The sequence below is a fragment of the Bombina bombina genome, chromosome 6 (assembly GCF_027579735.1).
Source record: "Bombina bombina isolate aBomBom1 chromosome 6, aBomBom1.pri, whole genome shotgun sequence".
Lineage (NCBI taxonomy): Eukaryota > Metazoa > Chordata > Amphibia > Anura > Bombinatoridae > Bombina > Bombina bombina.
Window position 1 is genome coordinate 929,700,802 of NC_069504.1, and position 20,725 is coordinate 929,721,526.

At 36.2% G+C, this 20,725-nt stretch overlaps 1 protein-coding gene across 1 annotated transcript in view; it reads left to right on the plus strand.

The window, feature by feature from the left end:
- LOC128663960 (rho GTPase-activating protein 7) overlaps nt 1-18,677 on the plus strand; it is a 63,256-nt gene extending 44,579 nt beyond the window's left edge. Inside the window, exons 10-14 of the mRNA XM_053718572.1 lie at nt 5,554-5,668; nt 6,535-6,756; nt 8,293-8,513; nt 10,454-10,627; nt 14,542-18,677. Of these exons, the coding sequence (XP_053574547.1) occupies nt 5,554-5,668; nt 6,535-6,756; nt 8,293-8,513; nt 10,454-10,627; nt 14,542-14,647 (838 nt within the window). The 3' untranslated portion in view covers nt 14,648-18,677. The remainder of the gene's footprint in view (nt 1-5,553; nt 5,669-6,534; nt 6,757-8,292; nt 8,514-10,453; nt 10,628-14,541) is intronic.
- The last annotated feature ends 2,048 nt before the right edge of the window (nt 18,678-20,725 follow it).

The following is a 20,725-nucleotide window of genomic DNA, read 5'->3' on the forward strand; positions in this document are numbered from 1 at the left end:
AGACCACATAAAAAGACAGGCGTTCTTACATGGTGTAGAAGACCTGTTAAAAATGGGAGTGATTCATCCTGTTCCATTAAGAGAACAAGGGATGGGGTTCTACTCCAATCTGTTCATAGTTCCCAAAAAAGAGGGAACGTTCAGACCAATCCTAGATCTCAAGATCTTAAACAAATTTCTCAAGGTCCCATCGTTCAAGATGGAAACCATTCGAACTATCCTTCCTTCCATCCAGGAAGGTCAATTCATGACCACGGTGGATTTAAAGGATGCGTATCTACATATTCCTATCCACAAGGAACATCATCGGTTCCTAAGGTTTGCATTCCTGGACAAACATTACCAGTTCGTGGCGCTTCCTTTCGGATTAGCCACTGCTCCAAGGATTTTCACAAAGGTACTAGGGTCCCTTCTAGCGGTGCTAAGACCAAGGGGCATTGCAGTAGTACCTTACCTGGACGACATTCTGATTCAAGCGTCGTCCCTTCCTCAAGCAAAGGCTCACACGGACATTGTCCTGGCCTTTCTCAGATCTCACGGCTGGAAAGTGAACGTGGAAAAGAGTTCTCTATCCCCGTCAACAAGGGTTCCCTTCTTGGGAACAATTATAGACTCCTTAGAAATGAGGATCTTTCTAACAGAGGCCAGAAAAACAAAGCTTCTGGACTCTTGTCGGATACTTCATTCCGTTCCTCTTCCTTCCATAGCTCAGTGCATGGAAGTGATCGGGTTGATGGTGGCGGCGATGGACATAGTTCCTTTTGCGCGCATTCATCTAAGACCATTACAACTGTGCATGCTCAGTCAGTGGAATGGGGACTATACAGACTTGTCTCCGAAGATACAAGTAAATCAGAGAACCAGAGACTCACTCCGTTGGTGGCTGTCCCTGGACAATCTGTCTTAAGGGATGATGTTCCACAGACCAGAGTGGGTCATTGTCACGACCGACGCCAGTCTGATAGGCTGGGGCGCGGTCTGGGGATCCCTGAAAGCTCAGGGTCTTTGGTCTCGGGAAGAATCTCTTCTACCGATAAATATTCTGGAACTGAGAGCGATATTCAATGCTCTCCAGGCCTGGCCCCAGCTTGCGAGGACCAGGTTCATACGGTTTCAATCAGACAACATGACGACTGTTGCGTACATCAACCATCAGGGGGGAACAAGGAGTTCCCTAGCGATGGAAGAAGTAACCAAAATTATTCTTTGGGCGGAGTCTCACTCCTGCCACCTGTCTGCTATCCACATCCCAGGAGTGGAAAATTGGGAAGCGGATTTTCTGAGTCGGCAGACATTGCATCCGGGGGAGTGGGAACTCCATCCGGAAATCTTTGCCCAAGTCACTCACCTGTGGGGCATTCCAGACATGGATCTGATGGCCTCTCGTCAGAACTTCAAAGTTCCTTGCTACGGGGCCAGATCCAGGGATCCCAAGGCGGCTCTAGTGGATGCACTAGTAGCACCTTGGACCTTCAAACTAGCTTATGTGTTCCCGCCATTTCCTCTCATCCCCAGGCTGATAGCCAGGATCAAGCAGGAGAGGGCGTCGGTGATCTTGATAGCTCCTGCGTGGCCACGCAGGACTTGGTATGCAGATCTGGTGAATATGTCATCGGCTCCACCTTGGAAGCTACCTTTGAGACGAGACCTTCTTGTTCAGGGTCCGTTCGAACATCCGAATCTGGTTTCACTCCAGCTGACTGCTTGGAGATTGAACGCTTGATTTTATCGAAGCGAGGATTCTCAGATTCTGTTATCAATACTCTTGTTCAGGCCAGAAAGCCTGTGACTAGAAAGATTTACCATAAAATTTGGAAAAAATATATCTGTTGGTGTGAATCTAAAGGATTCCCTTGGGACAAGGTTAAGATTCCTAGGATTCTATCCTTCCTTCAAGAAGGATTGGAAAAAGGATTATCTGCAAGTTCCCTGAAGGGACAGATTTCTGCCTTGTCGGTATTACTTCACAAAAAGCTGGCAGCTGTGCCAGATGTTCAAGCCTTTGTTCAGGCTCTGGTTAGAATCAAGCCTGTTTACAAACCTTTGACTCCTCCTTGGAGTCTCAATTTAGTTCTTTCAGTTCTTCAGGGGGTTCCGTTTGAACCCTTACATTCCGTTGATATTAAGTTATTATCTTGGAAAGTTTTGTTTTTAGTTGCGATTTCTTCTGCTAGAAGAGTCTCAGAATTATCTGCTCTGCAGTGTTCTCCTCCTTATCTGGTGTTCCATGCAGATAAGGTGGTTTTACGTACTAAACCTGGTTTTCTTCCAAAAGTTGTTTCTAACAAAAACATTAACCAGGAGATTATCGTACCTTCTCTGTGTCCAAAACCAGTTTCAAAGAAGGAACGTTCGTTGCACAATTTGGATGTTGTTCGCGCTCTAAAATTCTATTTAGATGCTACAAAGGATTTTAGACAAACATCTTCCTTGTTTGTTGTTTATTCAGGTAAAAGGAGAGGTCAAAAAGCAACTTCTACCTCTCTCTCTTTTTGGATTAAAAGCATCATCAGATTGGCTTACGAGACTGCCGGACGGCAGCCTCCCGAAAGAATCACAGCTCATTCCACTAGGGCTGTGGCTTCCACATGGGCCTTCAAGAACGAGGCTTCTGTTGATCAGATATGTAGGGCAGCGACTTGGTCTTCACTGCACACTTTTACCAAATTTTACAAGTTTGATACTTTTGCTTCTTCTGAGGCTATTTTTGGGAGAAAGGTTTTGCAAGCCGTGGTGCCTTCCATTTAGGTGACCTGATTCGCTCCCTCCCTTCATCCGTGTCCTAAAGCTTTGGTATTGGTTCCCACAAGTAAGGATGACGCCGTGGACCGGACACACCTATGTTGGAGAAAACAGAATTTATGTTTACCTGATAAATTTCTTTCTCCAACGGTGTGTCCGGTCCACGGCCCGCCCTGGTTTTTTTTAATCAGGTCTGATATTTTATTTTCTTTAACTACAGTCACCACGGTACCATATGGTTTCTCCTATGCAAATATTCCTCCTTAACGTCGGTCGAATGACTGGGGTAGGCGGAGCCTAGGAGGGATCATGTGACCAGCTTTGCTGGGCTCTTTGCCATTTCCTGTTGGGGAAGAGAATATCCCACAAGTAAGGATGACGCCGTGGACCGGACACACCGTTGGAGAAAGAAATTTATCAGGTAAACATAAATTCTGTTTTTTTCTGTCAATTTGTTTCCCTCCTATTTTCTGGCCCTCTGTATCATGTGACAGGCATCAGCCAATCACGGACTAGTATATGTATACCCTGTGAGCTTGTGCACACGCTCAGTAGGATCTTGTTCCCCAGAAAGTGTGAATATAAAAAGACTGTGTGACAATTTGATAATGGAAGTAAATTGGAAAGTGTCTTAAAACTTCATGTTCTTTCTGAATTATAAACATTTTAATTTGTTCCTAATTATCCATTTTACATTGTTCCTTTACCATTATTTAGTTATTTGATATAGCTACATTGTTGTATTCCCACCTGTATTGAAATTTTCAGCACCAATTGACCCAAGGAGTTGCAGAAGAATTTACAATCCCAGTGGGGGTTGTGAGATTCTTGTACTAAAATGTTAATTTTCAGTTGTATTTGTTTTTGTGCAATCAGATAGAGATGGTATAAGAGGTAATTGTCTGCTCTCCCTGCAAGTTTAACCCATTTGAAGGGGTTGTGGTTTCAATCAGCAAAATACACCTATTTGATATACAAAAATAAACATAAAGGAGCACATTCGGTTACGTGTTATTCTCTGCAGTTTGTATAACAAGTCATTGGAAACACACTAATGGGGAAATCAATTTTACAGTAACACTGACTCTTTAAAAATGCAGTGCCAAATCAACTACTACTGCACCAGTGCTGAGCGTAGCTTTTTCTTCCTGCTTAGGAACAAGCTCCGTTTAAAATTGTATGCCCTGTCTGAATCACATTTGGTTTCATATCCCTTTAACATTATTAATATTATTATTATTGTAATGAGCCAACAGATTCTGCAGTGCTATACAGAGGGTACAATAAATAAAGACAAGACAGGAAAAGTAGATTGATTACAGTGCCCTATGAAATTACATTAATTGTAAGGCCAAATTGAAATTTTTTTTAGCTCCATATATAGATTATTAAAGGGACAGTCTACTTGAAAATTGTTATTGTTTAAAAAGATAGATAATCCCTTTATTATCCATTACCACGTTATGCATAGCTAACATGGTTATATTAATGTACATTTTTACCTCTGTGATTACCTTGTATCTAAGCCTCTGCAGACTGCCCCCTTATCTCAGTTATTTTTATAGACTTGCATTTTAGCCCATCAGTGCTAACTCATAAATAACTCCACGTGAGTGAGCACAATGTTATCTATATGGCACACGTGATCTAGAACTATATATCTATAAAAAGCTAATAAAATGCACTGAGATAAGATGAGGCCTGTAGTGGCTTAGAAACAGGCAGAGACATAGAGGTTTAGAGGTTATAAAGTATATTAATATAACAATCTTGGTTGTGCAAAGCTGGGAAATGAGTATTAAAGGCGTTATCTATCTTTTTAAACAATAAAACAATCAAGTAGACTGTCCCTTTAAACAATGCTCCTTTGGTTAAAACAAATATGTTTTATCAAGGTGAACATAAAAACAGCAAACAACTTACTTGTTTTCTTGCAAAATTAGCACTTAGAAATTATCAGTGTAGCCCCTGCCCCCAGTATGATAAGTATTTTTAAAACCTAAGTTTTATTCAGTCAGTTCTGCATGAGCAAATCTGAATCCCTGTTATCTAGTCTATTCACTTAATAGTAAACCAGCCTAGAAGTTTTATGACAAGGCTAAGATAAACCTTCCTGCAGAGGCTGTGACAGGAAGTAATGGACACTGCATACATTTAGTGTAAAAAATAATATATATATATATAATAAAATGTAAAATCCATTTAAATAGATAAATAGTGCATATTGCAATGATTTCTATTAAGTATAAGTAACTGCTTAGTGTTTTTTTTTATTACAACAATGAAACAGGCTGTTTAACCTTTAGTACTGAGAACTGTATAGCTCTATAGGCAGGTATGGCAACTGTCTATGGGTGCTGTCTCTCAAAGGGACATCCTACTGTAGTAATAAAACGTATAATCTAACCATCTGTGTTCCTTGTTGCCCTGGTACAATCATTCAGAAGCTGTAGTGGGTAATGTTTATACTACTCTGATGAAGCGCTTGTACTCATGCGCAAAACGCATCAGGCGTTACTGACTGTGACTTTTGGCATTGCCCAATAAACCTTTGTGATTCAAGACTCCATTTTTGCAGCGTGATTCCTCATAACTATTTGTTTCAATGTTAATACTAGCAGATAATATAGTTATAGAACATTTTTGCGGTGACATAGTTGGGCGAACATGGACTGAATGCACATTATATGCTTCTGCCTATGGGTACTAATGATGTAAATAATGTATACTATTTTCCCCTGTGCATAGCTATAAAGCAGAAGCTCAAAGTTTGATATATAAACTATACTCTGATTTTTTTTTTCCATGTAGGTCGAGCCAAAGAAAGCACAGTACTGGAAAACCAGACCAGAAAGACTTGAGTGAAAATCTGGCGGCTACTCATGGCTTGGCGCACATGATCACAGAGTGTAACAGGCTTTTTCAGGTACATGCGGAAAACAGGCTCACAGGGATTTTTTATCCCATAGAGTTTTACTTTAGAAGTACAGAAAATAATTATTTTAAATTTGCGTAAAAACATTTGCTTAAAGGGATAGTATAGTCAAAATTTTACTTTCATGATTCAGATAGAGCATGCAATTTTAAGTAACTTTCTAATTTACTCCTATTATCAATTTTTCTTCGTTCTCTTGGTATCTTTATTTGCATGTAAGCTTAGGAGCCGGTCCATGTTTGGTTCAGCGCCTGGGTAGTGCTTGCTGATTGGTGTCTAAATATAGCCACCTATCAGCAAGCGCTACCCAGGTGCTGAATAAAAAATTGTTCGGTTCCTAAGCTTACAGTCTCGCTTTTTCAAATAAAGATACCAAGATAACGAAGAAAAATTGATAATAGGAGTAAATAAGAAAGTTGCTTAAAATTGCATGCTCTATCTGAATCAGAAAAGTTTAATTTTCCGTTTAATCAAATATGGTCATATATTTTTCAAAGAAGACATTTTCTACCTACTCTCACAATATAATTACATTTAACAACAACAGATTCTTAGCAAATTGACAGCACAAATAGATTAGTTATTACACCTCTGTATTTTAAATTTAGGTGTCAGTGTTTTTTTCTTTATTAGCCTAGGAGAAGTGCTAGTAGAAACATTTTAGTAGCTTGAGATAGTGGGCTTCTTGGACTTTACCACTTATATAAATTAATTCTCAAAGTTAAATCACCAGTTCTGCATTTTGACAATTTTTTATAAAGCAAAAATAGACTAAACTACTTGTTACATTACAATATATAATAACTTATGCAGCTGATGCATTCATAAACCTAAGTTTCATCTCCTTTTACTTGCAGTTGCCTGAGTATTGTCATGACCTGTGTCCTGTCATTCCTCAAGTATTACCCAGCCATCCTGACTCTGTTATAAACACATCCACAACGTCATTGGTTGCACATTGCAACACCCTTATTTCCCTAGAGAATTCAATGCAGAATCTTCTTCGAGATGCCAAAGACAAGTACAGAAGTTGGGTGCCGTGCACAGGATTTGAACATGTTGAACTGGGGTACAAGAAGGTTGGTTTTCTAAGTTGTTGTTTTTTTTATCTCAGTTGTAGAATGTTCTAAAAATGTGTTCATTTGAGATGTCCTTTCCTAAAATAGTGAATTTAAATTGGCTTTCAAGAATTGCAACAGAAAGCTAAAGTCATCTGATGCATATCATTATGATGCTGGTATCTTCAAATTGCTTGACATTATAATGAAAATAAAATGATCTAAACAAGCATATTCTTCCTCCTTATGAGCATTAATTGAAAGTGAATTTTTTTTTTTTTTTTTATAAAATATCAGACTTGCTTTAAAATGTGGATGCTGATGGTTTGCATTCAATATCACTGTCTTGAGAAGTGTGCACGTACTTTCAACAATGTTATACATTTACAAGGGTACTAGATGACCAACATTTTTGCTGTCATGTAGTTAGCGTTGCCACCTGAGCTATGTTTTCCTGGACAGTTATGAGTTACACATGCTGCAGGGTGTGCAGGGAGGAACATGAATAGTGCTGTCCTGGGTCATTATTCATGTGCTGTCCTGGGGCGCAGTGCATGTTCCCCTCTGCACACCCTGAAACATGTGTAACTCATAAGTGTCCAGGATAGCATGGCTGAGATGGCAACCCTACATGTAGTGCTCTAGACAGGTGCTTTGTTACATACCTAGGTATACTCTTCCACAAAGAATCACATGAGAACTAAGTAAATTTGATAATCAAAGTAATTTGTAAACTTTTTTTTTTTTAAATGATATGCTGTCTGAATCATGAAAGAAAAATGTGGGGTTTTATTTCCATTTATAAGGACAGTAAAACTTATCCTTGTAGTGTAGTTGAGTGTCTGCGTTTACAAGGTCTTTATTTTAGAGTATAAAGTGTTTATGATTTCCTATTAATTCTAAAGTATTTTTCTTTCTTATTGATTCATTTTTTGCTTAAAGGGAAAATGAACCCAAATTTTTTCTTTCGTAATTCAGATAGAGCATGCAATTTTAAACAACTTTCTAATTTACTCCTATTATTAATTTTTCTTCGTTCTTTTGCTTTCTTTATTTGGAAAAGAAGGCATCTAAGCTATTTTTTTAGTTCAGACCATGGAAAGCACTTGTTTATTGGTAGGTGAATTTACCCACCAATTAGCAAGAACAACACAGTGTGTTCACCAAAAATGGGCCGGCATCTAAACTTACATTCTTGCATTTCACATAAAGATACCAAGAGAATGAAAAGAATTTGATAATAGGAGTAAATTAGAAAGTTGCTTAAAATTGCATGCTCTATCTGAATCACGATAGAAAAAAATTGGGTTCAGTGTCCCTTTCATTTTTTTTTCTGCAAAATGTATATCTTAATTTTCTCCTGTAATGTAACTAATCGAAGTGCCTATAAAGGATAATCTATTGTTACTTGTTTTATTCTTATAAAAATAGCAATGAGAACAAATTGTTTCTTTTCTATGAGAATGCAGTGGTGCTCTTTGGAGTCCTCTTTAGCTTAGGAAATAATGTGCTAAGATAGATCTTGTTAATGTTTTTTCCTGCCTGTCTTGCCTACAGGTAGAAAGTGATGAATACCCAATTAGGTTGTGGAAAACCTCGGTTGAAATTGAAGGTACTCCCCAAATGGTCTTGCAACACATTCTCAGAGAACAACACACCTGGGACCCCAATCTTCAGCAGTCCAAGATCATTGAAACCCTTGATGAAGATACAGAAATTTATCACTATTCATCTGAAAATATGTCTCCACTGCCGCCCAAGGAATATGTCGTTTTAAGGTAATGAGCCGCTCTATTACACCTGGCATATTTTTATTGTCACTTCCATTCACCAACATTTTTGAGCTGAAAAGGTGTTTGAAGTATGTTTAAATATAAATTAAAGAAATGTATGTCATTTTGATACCATGATTTGGGACACCAATTTGAATTATATCCATACAACACAGAATTAGTTTGGACAGAAGCTGTGTATTTTGTTTTTCTGTGTGGAGAGGCTGAATCTGTTAAAACCCAAACTCTCCAGGATTCCCAGTAGGTGTAAAATGCTTAGCCACAAAGCCAAATAGATTTTAGATTTTTTTTTTTTTATTATTATTTGAGTAAATAAACAATCCAGTCATACATAGATGTCCTTAAGGGTCCATCTTCTAATTCAATGTATTATGTTTTTAAACCTCGCAAAGGGGTTAAACACATAGTAGAAGTACTGCTCCGGATTCATAGAACACTGCTGGTCCCAAGCTAAAACTGCTACTTTGCTAGTTACACAGCTGGGTTAAGCGTCTAGCACTGCTAATTTTTAGAGCATGTCATTTTTTTTTACTATAATGGCCATTTAAATATTACTACTATACACCTTAGCTACATTTTTTAAATGATTGTCTTGAATTTTATATACTAGATTGACATGTAATATAACTAAGTTAAAAATCATTTAGATTTGATGCTAAAAATGTTTTTCATTTGCTTTCAAATTCATAATAAAGGAACCTTTAAACTAGAAACAGATTCTCATATATTAGTCCTAGCAAGTATGTTTTTCTTTTAAAATACTTTTTATTCAATATAATTAATAAACTCAGTAATTTTAATGGTTTAAAAAATATTTTGTATATTTTTCATATTCATTTTACTAAAAATCAAGATTTTCAATGGTTTTAGCCCATTGTTAAAGGAACACTGAACCCAAATTTTTTCTTTTGTGATTCAGATAGAGCATGCAATTTTAAGCAACTTTCTAATTTACTCCTATTATCAATTTTTCTTCGTTCTCTTGCTATCTTTATTTGAAAAAGAAGACATCTAAGTTTTTTTTTTATTCAGCATTTTGGACAGCACTTTTTTATTGGTGGATGAATTTATCCACCAATCAGCAAGGACAACCCAGGTTGTTCACCAAAAATGGTCCGGCATCTAAACTTACATTCTTGCATTTCAAATAAAGATACCAAGAGAATGAAGAAAATTTGATAATAGGAGTAAATTAGAAAGTTGCTTAAAATTGCATGCTCTATCTGAATCACAAAAGAAAAAATGTGGGTTCAGTGTCCCTTTAACCTTTCTGCTGTTTATTTAGAAATATGTGTTTAAAGCAGGCTTACTGTCCTTTGACCTTTCAAATATGTTGCGATCTTTTAATTCCCTTTCTCTTTAATTTACTTACCTTTCTATTGAACATCTAGTATTAAAGGGATATCAAACCCAACAATTGTATTTTGTGGTTCAGACAAAGCATACAATTTTTTTTAAAAAGTTTCCAATTTACTTCTATTATCAAATTTTCTATGGTCCCATTTTATTATTTGTTGAAGAGATACCTAGGTAGTTGCCTGGAGCACTACCTGGCAGGAAATATTGCTGCCAACTAGTGCTCTTGCAAATGGATAACATTCTTGCAAAACTGCTGCTATATAGTGCTTCAGACAGGAGCTTAGGTCCCTGTTTTTCAACAAAAGATATCAAGATAACGAAGAAAATTTGGTGATAGAAGTAAATTAGAAAGTTGTTTAAAATTGCATGTGTTATCTGAATCATTAAAGAACAAATTGGGGTTTTACCTCCCTTTAATCAAACAGCTCATGAAGATGATGCTCATTCTTAGAAAGCGTTGTGCCTCTGTAGGCTATAACTTGTAGAAAATAATTACATATCAATTTGGTTTGTGTTATTTTTTTTTCAATCTTTTCTCTTAACATTTCATTTTTTTTCTTCTCCAGAACATGGAGGACTGATCCACAAAGTGGCACCTGCATTGTGGCAGCAACATCTATTGAATGTGAAGATGTTCCGATTGCTGGAGTTCTGGGACATGTCATCTTGTGTCAACACCTCATCGAAAATACTGGAACGCAGAAATGTAAAGTAACTCACGTCTGCAGGACAGACACAAGGTACGGCATTGCTACATATTGCACTAACTGCACAAATTCCGCTTCCATTTTATTTCCATGAACAAAATGTGCAGTCTTTTTATTTTTACACTTTTTGATTCACCAGCTCCTACTGATCAGGTGCAAGAATTCACAGAATATACATATATGCATTTGTAATTGGTTGATAGCTGTCACATGATGCAGTGGGAGTGGAAAAAGACATAACTTTTAAATTTGTCAGAAAAAAGTAATCTACTACTCATTTGAATGCATTGTCAAGTTATCATGCATTCATCTATTGTATTTACTGTTCCTTAAAGTTGAAAAAAAATAGGACCAATGTTAAACATAAATATGCATAGATTTACAATTTGTACATTCCCATCTAATACACTATACAAATGGTACCTAGTCCTATACACATATCAGTAATACCTAAATATGCACTTTCTTTTTAGAGAAACAAATTACATGGAAAGGGGCCAGGTAGTCTACAAATTGTCTGTGCATGATGATTACATAATTGAAATGCAACTGCTATTATTCAAGTCAGACTGAGACCTAAATAGTTATCATATATATTCCTTTTGTCAATTAAATTAAATGAAAATTCATTTGCTTTTGTTTAAAGGACCAATTAAATACAGTAGAATTGCATAATTAACAAGTGCATAATAAAAAGACATTGGAATAAAACTCAAATTCAAATAAGCTGTAGAGTTTTTTTGAAAAAATTACCCCCCCCCCATTTGCCAGCCCCCTGTATCATGTGACAGCCATCAACCTATCGCAGACTAGTATACGTATACACTCAACTTGTGCACATGTTCAGTGGGAGCTGGTGCCTCAAAGTCTGCATATATAGAGAATGAGAAAAATGTGATAATGAAAGTTAACTGGATAGTTTCTTAAAGTTGCAAGTCCTATATGAATCATGAACGTTTAGTTTTGACTTTAGTGTCCCTTTAAGCTTGTTAGGTGTGTCAATGTCCACCAATAAAGCAGTGGAAGTTTGGTTTATCAGCCAGTGAGAAGTCAGTCCTTAAGGACCAGCCATACACTTCCTTTTAGATTTTAAAGTAAAAAATAAACATGTTTAGCATAACCTTTTTTCATGCAAACATTTTTTAGACTTTTCTGTCCCTGTACCTATTAGTAATGCCAGTGGCACATATTCAATACGGATAGGAAAGATATATATATATATTTTATTTTAAAGAAATTAAGGACTTCCATTTCAAACAGTCTTTTCAGAGAGTTCACAGATTATGTCTATAATGTGTCAGGGTTCAAATATCCTTTTATCAATAGAAAAGTTTACTTAGGGAGATATCTCTGATTCCATATTAGTTATTGTAAGCATGCAGGACAGCACTGGCGCCGAACCACACTGATGCAAGGGTCCTTCATGCCCTTACATACAAGGGGTAGCGACCATGTATAGTGTGGGTTTCTAGGCATTCCTTTCTCATGTTCAACAACTTCAGTAGATGTGTATATAATATGAGAGAAGTTTACTTAGTAATAAAGGGCAAAGGATAGCACATTTTATAAATTGCACAATTTTGAACATTATTTTAGTGCAGTAATTAAAGTCCTGTGTTCCTCACTATACAGGGAGTGCAGAATTATTAGGCAAATAAGTATTTTGACCACATCATCCTCTTTATGCATGTTGTCTTACTCCAAGCTGTATAGGCTCGAAAGCCTACTACCAATTAAGCATATTAGGTTATGTGCATCTCTGTAATGAGAAGGGGTGTGGTCTAATGACATCAACACCCTATATCAGGTGTGCATAATTATTAGGCAACTTCCTTTCCTTTGGCAAAATGGGTCAAAAGAAGGACTTGACAGGCTCAGAAAAGTCAAAAATAGTGAGATATCTTGCAGAGGGATGCAGCACTCTTAAAATTGTAAAGCTTCTGAAGCGTGATCATCGAACAATCAAGCGTTTCATTCAAAATAGTCAACAGGGTCGCAAGAAGCGTGTGGAAAAACCAAGGCGCAAAATAACTGCCCATGAACTGAGAAAAGTCAAGCGTGCAGCTGCCAAGATGCCACTTGCCACCAGTTTGGCCATATTTCAGAGCTGCAACATCACTGGAGTGCCCAAAAGCACAAGGTGTGCAATACTCAGAGACATGGCCAAGGTAAGAAAGGCTGAAAGACGACCACCACTGAACAAGACACACAAGCTGAAACGTCAAGACTGGGCCAAGAAATATCTCAAGACTGATTTTTCTAAGGTTTTATGGACTGATGAAATGAGAGTGAGTCTTGATGGGCCAGATGGATGGGCCCGTGGCTGGATTGGTAAAGGGCAGAGAGCTCCAGTCCGACTCAGACACCAGCAAGGTGGAGGTGGAGTACTGGTTTGGGCTGGTATCATCAAAGATGAGCTTGTGGGGCCTTTTCGGGTTGAGGATGGAGTCAAGCTCAACTCCCAGTCCTACTGCCAGTTTCTGGAAGACACCTTCTTCAAGCAGTGGTACAGGAAGAAGTCTGCATCCTTCAAGAAAAACATGATTTTCATGCAGGACAATGCTCCATCACACGCGTCCAAGTACTCCACAGCGTGGCTGGCAAGAAAGGGTATAAAAGAAGAAAATCTAATGACATGGCCTCCTTGTTCACCTGATCTGAACCCCATTGAGAACCTGTGGTCCATCATCAAATGTGAGATTTACAAGGAGGGAAAACAGTACACCTCTCTGAACAGTGTCTGGGAGGCTGTGGTTGCTGCTGCACGCAATGTTGATGGTGAACAGATCAAAACACTGACAGAATCCATGGATGGCAGGCTTTTGAGTGTCCTTGCAAAGAAAGGTGGCTATATTGGTCACTGATTTGTTTTTGTTTTGTTTTTGAATGTCAGAAATGTATATTTGTGAATGTTGAGATGTTATATTGGTTTCACTGGTAAAAATAAATAATTGAAATGGGTATATATTTGTTTTTTGTTAAGTTGCCTAATAATTATGCACAGTAATAGTCACCTGCACACACAGATATCCCCCTAAAATAGCTATAACTAAAAACAAACTAAAAACTACTTCCAAAACTATTCAGCTTTGATATTAATGAGTTTTTTGGGTTCATTGAGAACATGGTTGTTGTTCAATAATAAAATTAATCCTCAAAAATACAACTTGCCTAATAATTCTGCACTCCCTGTATTTTGTCTGTGTTGGCTGTAGCTTACTATAGAGAAATTAAGGGTCTGCTGCACTTAAAGGGACACTGAACCCAAATTTTTTTCTTTTGTGATTCAGATAGAGCATGCATTTTTAAGCAACTTTCTAATTTACTCCTACTACCAATTTTTCTTTGTTCTCTTGATATCTTTATTTGAAAAAGAAAGTCCAGAACCTTGGACAGCACTTGTTCATTGGTGGATGAATTTATCCACCAATCAGCAAGAACAACCCAGGTTGTTCACCAAAATGGGCCAGCATCTAAACTTACATTCTTGCTTTTAAAATAAAGATACTAAGAGAATAAAGAACATTTGATAATAGGAGTAAATTAGAAAGTTGCTTAAAATTGCATGCTCTATCTGAATCACAAAAGTAAACATTTGGGTTCAGTGTCCCTTTAAGTATATTTTCAACCTTCCCACAATGTTTTTAGCTTTATTAAATATTTATAATGGGATAGTGCTATTTAGTGTATTTAAAAGGCAGGGTAATAGTGATAATAATTATAAAGTAGAAAGGTAAACTGTTCTATTTCAGACTGCCTCTGACTTCATCAAATAAAATTGTCAGTGAAATGGTTACTCAGCAATGGCATGAAAACGAATTAAACCGTTTTTACAATTACTTGGAACAGGTTTAAGCATAAGTAAAGCAATCTATAGTATTTTAACGTTGTTTAAAAAGATGAGATCCAATTTTTTAAATTCATTTCAAACACAATTTATTTTGCAGGGGTCGTACAACAGAGTGGTACAATAGAGTCTTTGGCCACATTTGTGCTGCGGAAATAGTGAGAATAAAGGACTCTTTTAACAAGAAGAAAGCTGTGAAGATCTGAACTATTTTCTTTGGTGCTGTTGGAACGTGCACTTTTCCATTCGTTTACAGCCACAACAAAGGATTTAAATGCTAACATGTATTGCCAGCAGGAAATGCAACATACAGATCCTCGTACCAGCTCAAAACAATCTTTTGTACATATATAAATCTTCTAAGAATATGTTTCTTAAGTAGAAGGAAAGGGTACTTGAATAAATTTTACTTTTACATTATTAAATATTCATTTATTTATGTACAAATGTCATTATACAATATTCTAGTCAAATTAATGTATATATTTTCACTATACAGAATAACTTATTTATACATTTTATCTTTTTCTTTCTTGTACATTTATTTTGCGCCTTTTTGAATTCACAGAAATATGTATAAAAAGCACAGTATTGCACAGTCTTACTACCAGTTGTTAGTCAGTTAAATGGAGACATGGAAAGCTTAACAGGGTAATGAGATTTTAAGACTTTCTAGTATAAAATGAATTATATTTTATAATAAGAGAAAATTAGTTTTGAGATGTAGGACTTTTTGAGACGCCTCTTTTTTTAAAAGGAAACACAGAAACAAAAAAAAAATTGTTAATGTATTAATGTATGTTTGTGAGTCAGGCACAAAATCTAAAAGAAAAAATATACTTTTTTGGCAATATCATTACATGTTGCAAAACACATTTTTTTTCATAGTGAAACTTCATTGAAATCTTTTGTGGAAGGTTATACATTTTGAGAACATGTATTTTCAAACCTATTTTGTCCGCATACAATATGGGTATTTCCAATTGCTTTATGGCTTTGACTGTAAAAAAGCACCATGCACAATAAAAAATACTTTTATGTGTTTTTGTAAACCTAAACTGTACTTAGTAATATCTGTTCTTTAGATCGGTCTCATCTGATGTTTTGGCTACTTTTCTTTTGCAAGAAATTACAAGCAGTTAAGGGCTTAATCATTAAAAAAAAAAAAACAAAAAAAAAAACATTTTCTTATATTTGCTTTTTAAATTTTATCATAATGTCAACATTTGCCATACTATGTCTTTACTTTAAATGAAGGAATAAATAGATATTTGTTTCTTAGAAGCAAGAAACACTACGGAGCAGATTACAAGTTGAGAACAATCTATACCATTTGTATTGTTTTGCAATGGTATTAGGTGTCCATGGTTAAAGGGAAATGAAACCGAAGTTTTTCCTTTCATGATTTAGAAAAAACATGTAATTTTAAATAATTTTCCAATTTACTTCTATTATTTAATTTGCTTTAGTCTCTTGATAACTTTGTTAAAAGCATATCTAGATAGGCTCAGTAGCTGCTGATTGGTGGCTGCACATAGATGCCTCTTGTGATTGGCTCACCCATGTGCATTGCTATTTCTTAAACAAAGGATACCTAAAGAATGAAGCAAATTAAACAATAGAAGTTAATTGGAATGTAGTTTAAAATTGTATTCTCTATCTGAATCATGGAAGAAAAATTGTGGGTTTCAATTTAATATTTATTAAATGTAATATTTAATATATATTATGAGCACTGTAGTATAGTGCACACAAAGCTTTTCATGCCAGGTAATATGGGTGCATAATTTCCTTCAGATAAAAGATTTCCATGAGGGACTGCACTAAAATCCATGTCTGATAACACTTGAGAGCAAAGCCATTGGAGAACGAAAATTCCATGCAAATAGTGGCGTTTTTGGTTAAATTCTTCTCTATGCACCTATGTTGTTAAATGCACAATAGATCGCAAGTGATAACACTTATTAACAGGAGTGGTATCTCACACCACTTCATTAGTCACTTATAATGCAAGGACAATGAATGCCCTACTAACACTTCTCATTGAGAGTATAGGTTGCACTATATAAGTATCAGCGGCTTTTGTTAAACATTTTAACTAACATTATTGACTATGCGAGGCCAAGTGCAAAATAACGTAACACGCTTTTTCACTTGCGCGCCCTTTGCTATCTAGGCCTTTGTCATTTAAAAGGGAATCCGTTTTCAAAGACTTACTAAAATCAGAACTCTTACTTTCTGTGTATAACTTTAAAATATGAGAACTAAACATTTTTATGAAGATGTATACAGTTCTTTTCAATGCTAAAGAACCTTTTGTAACATCCAGTACATGCTGCTACGCAGACTATTCATAATATTCTGAAGAATGCTAGGGAACACAAATCTACCAGAATTGCTTCTTATTAATGCTGTATAGTTTTGGTAACTTATAACATTGCCTGTTAGGAATATGGAGACTGTTCTGCAGTTTATTTTAAAGGGACATTAAATTATTAGTTTTATATCTGAGCAACTATGTATGGCATTGTGAAAGATCTGCATACAAAATTAGTATTTTAAAAGCTATTTAAAACTAATTTTCTACATGGTTTACAAATAAAGAGCAGTCCAGGGATACAACCTCTGACCAAATATTAAATGAGCTTGTGCACTGCTATTAGTATAGCTAGTGAATGACAGTAACATTGCCCTATATGCAGGAACGCTTAGGCAAATTACTAGTATGTGGAAATGCACTCAGGCCTGTTTTGTGAAAGTGAGGAAACAGCAAAAGCAGTAAAATGAAATGTACGTTTTAATATTATGGTTAATTATTTGACTGGGTATTTGATGTCTAATGCGTTAAGCTTTTCACTATTAAATTGTTTTTCTTGCTAAGACTAAGATAGGCAAAGCATTTTTAGTCCTAGAAAAGACTACTGTAATGTGATACTAAACTACCCTTAAAGGGATATGCATACTTCAGGGCAGCAGTGAGATGGGTGGCATCCTATAGCATGGAACTTTCATAAGAATCCTATGTTGAAGCAACATTAACTTGTTTTTTTCCTGTAACAAACAAAATTGTATTATTGTCACCAGAATTATAAAATGTCATCTGAAAGGGAGCAACCTGCTATGGTTGTGTGAATTTCTTCTGTGATTCAGACAGAGCATACAATTTAAAAAAGACTTCCAATTTACTTCTATTATCAAAGTTGCTTCGTTCCCATGGTATTCTTTGAAGAGATACTTAGGTAAGTGTCTGGAGCACTACATAGCAGGAAATAGGGCTGAAATCTAGTGCTCTTGCAAAACTGCTTCCATACATGTGCATGCTCCTGAGTGTACATCACTGTTTTTCAACAAAAGATACCAAGAGAACAAAGAAAATTTGATAACAAAGTAAATTAAGTTGTTTAAAATACCATGCTCTATCTGATTCATAAAGAAAAAAAAATTGTTTAATTTCCCTTTAACCTTTTTTATATTTATAAACAGGTTCAGTGCTTGTACAGCTGATTTAATGTCCCTTTAATCCAGGGGTGGGCATTTATCGGCCCTTCAGATGTTATGGACTACATCTCCCATAATGCTCTTTCAGCCATAATGCTGACAAAGCATCATGGGAGATGTAGTCCATAACATCTGAAAGGCCGATAGTTGTCCACCCCTGCTTTAAACGGAAGGTATGGCAACCAATGACATAAGGAGCTCACATACTGATGTATACTGCAGTATGCTGCTTAAAAACCTGGCTTGAAAGATATGACCTAAACTAAAATCAAAGTTAACCTCAAAGTTTGTCTTGTGCCATCTGAGTTAAGATTATCCTACATCTCGAAATGCACCTTTGTCATTTTCTCACTATGTTGCTGCACATTCTTCATTTATTTATACATGTTTAAGGCATGTCAAGATGAAGGCCATAAATACAATATTTGATTGTAAAATATATTAATAAGCAGAAATGAAGCTTGCTTTTTTTCAATAAATGCAAATTGTATATAAAAAATTAAAAATGTATATTTTGCACTGGAAATTTTAGTCTGCTTTTTAAGAAAAACAAAAACAAATGTGTTGGTAATCACGTAAATACATAGCTATGCATATATTTCTGATATTTACAGAAGTTATCTGGCTTTGCTATAAAAATATTGTAAAAAGATAAAACCTTGCATATGTTGAAAATGTTCACTGCTCTGTAAAAGGACAATGTGCGTTAAATAAAATGGTACAGCACTTGGAAATAAACTGCTCTCTTTGTGTGTTTGTAACTGATGGTGAGGATCTATATAGAAAGGCAAAAAAAGAGAAAAAAAAACACAATTTATATATTACCTGATAAATTCCTTTCTTTCATGGTGATGAGTCCACAATCCATTGCTCCTGGGAATTACCTTTCCTGCCACTAGGCGGAGGCAAATATTCCCAAACCTCAGAGCTCTATATAAACCCTCCCATGTCTATAGTAATCAGTCTGACATATAGCCAAGCTGACAGAGGTGAGATTGAAACATAGCAAAATAAATAGATTAAACATCCTTTAACCATAAGAAAAAAACACTCAAAAACATTTTATAAATGCAATTTAAAAAAAGAAAACAGTCCTAGACTGAAACCACTGCCTAAAAAACTTTCCTACCGAAAGCAGCTTCAGATGAAGCAAAAACATCAAAATGGTAAAATTTATTAAAGTATGCAAGGATGACTAAGTTGCTGCCTTGCATATTTTTTCCACAGAAGCCTCATTCTTAAATGCCCAGGAAGTGGCTAGAAGTAGAATGAGCTGTGATACGCTTCGGAGGAGTTTGACCTGCTTCTACAGAAGCCATATGAATTAACTGCTAAATCCAAGAGCAACAGAAGATGCCTTGTCTTTCTGAAATCTTTAGTAACCTCAAGATAATATTTCAGAGTCCGGGCAACATCCAAGTTCTGAAGAAGTCTCTCAGAAGACTTCTAAGGATTAGGACAAATGAAAGGAACCACAATTTGCTTCTTAATATTAGGAGAGTCCACTGCTTCATTCCTTACTCTTGGGAAATACTGAACCTGGCCACAAGGAGGAGGCAAAGACACCCCAGCCAAAGGCTTAAATACCTCTCCCACCTCCCCTATCCCCCAGTCATTCTTTGCCTTTCGTCACAGGAGGATAGCAGAGAAGTGTCAGAAGATTTCGGAGTTGTTCCTCGGGAGGGGTATATGCCTTTCGATATGGAAATGGAGTTTTAAGTAGTCTTGTCAGCCTCTCTGAGAGCATTGACAAAAGTTAGTCTGGAGATGCAGATAAATTCTTCCTGCGAACCCATCCAGTCTGCCTACTAACAGCACCTTAAGCAACCAGTGTTGACTAGTTTCACTGTCTGCTTCCTTCACTCAAGTCCATGTCAGGAGCGATGCTACAAGACTGTCACACTTGAGAGGCTGTGTTTCTGTTCCACAGCACGGATTCTGGTAAGATCATTTTAATTTTTACTTATGTTGAAATTGCTGAAGACAGGGTCACAGTGTGACTCCTTTTATCTTTATAGACTCATGGGTTAATATCTTCTGAGGGAGGTTATTGAACAGTGGGGATTAATCAAATGTGGTGCTTTGATTTTATGCCGCTTATGTGTGAGATTTATTTTTTGGGTTCATAGGGGCCTATTTATTATGTGTCTGTCTGACATGATCCGATCAGTGGATCATGTCTGACAGACATCGCTGAATGCAGAGAGCAATAGGCTCTCCGCATTCAGCATTGCACCAGCAGCTCTTGTGAACTGCTGGTGCAACGCTGCCCCCTGCAGATTCGCCGCTAGCAGGGGGGTGTCAATCAACCAGATCATATTCGATTGGGTTGAATTGCAGCGATGTCTGTCTGCCTCCTCAGAGCAGGCTGTCAGTATATGGCCGGGTTATAATACAATATATTTCATAATTATTCTTTAAAATAAACCCCCAATAAACATGCATATACCAAACAATAAAATTAATGTAAATTCCTAAATTCTTTATATTAGTCAAAACTTATAGACACATTGAAATATATTTGTAGAAAACCAGATCTGAATCAAAACTATACAAGTTTAAACTGTTATAATATGCTATGCAAAGATCACAAAAGTTACCTTATTTATTAACCTTATTCGCAGTTGAATTTCATTAAAATACCACAATGAGATATCAAGATATGAGCCACTAATTACTATGCTAAGTTATCTGAGATGAAATAATTTTTTTAGCAGCAATAAAGTAAATTCTAAAATATAGATATATATTTGCAGAGATAAATTACTTAGCACTAATGATTAGTT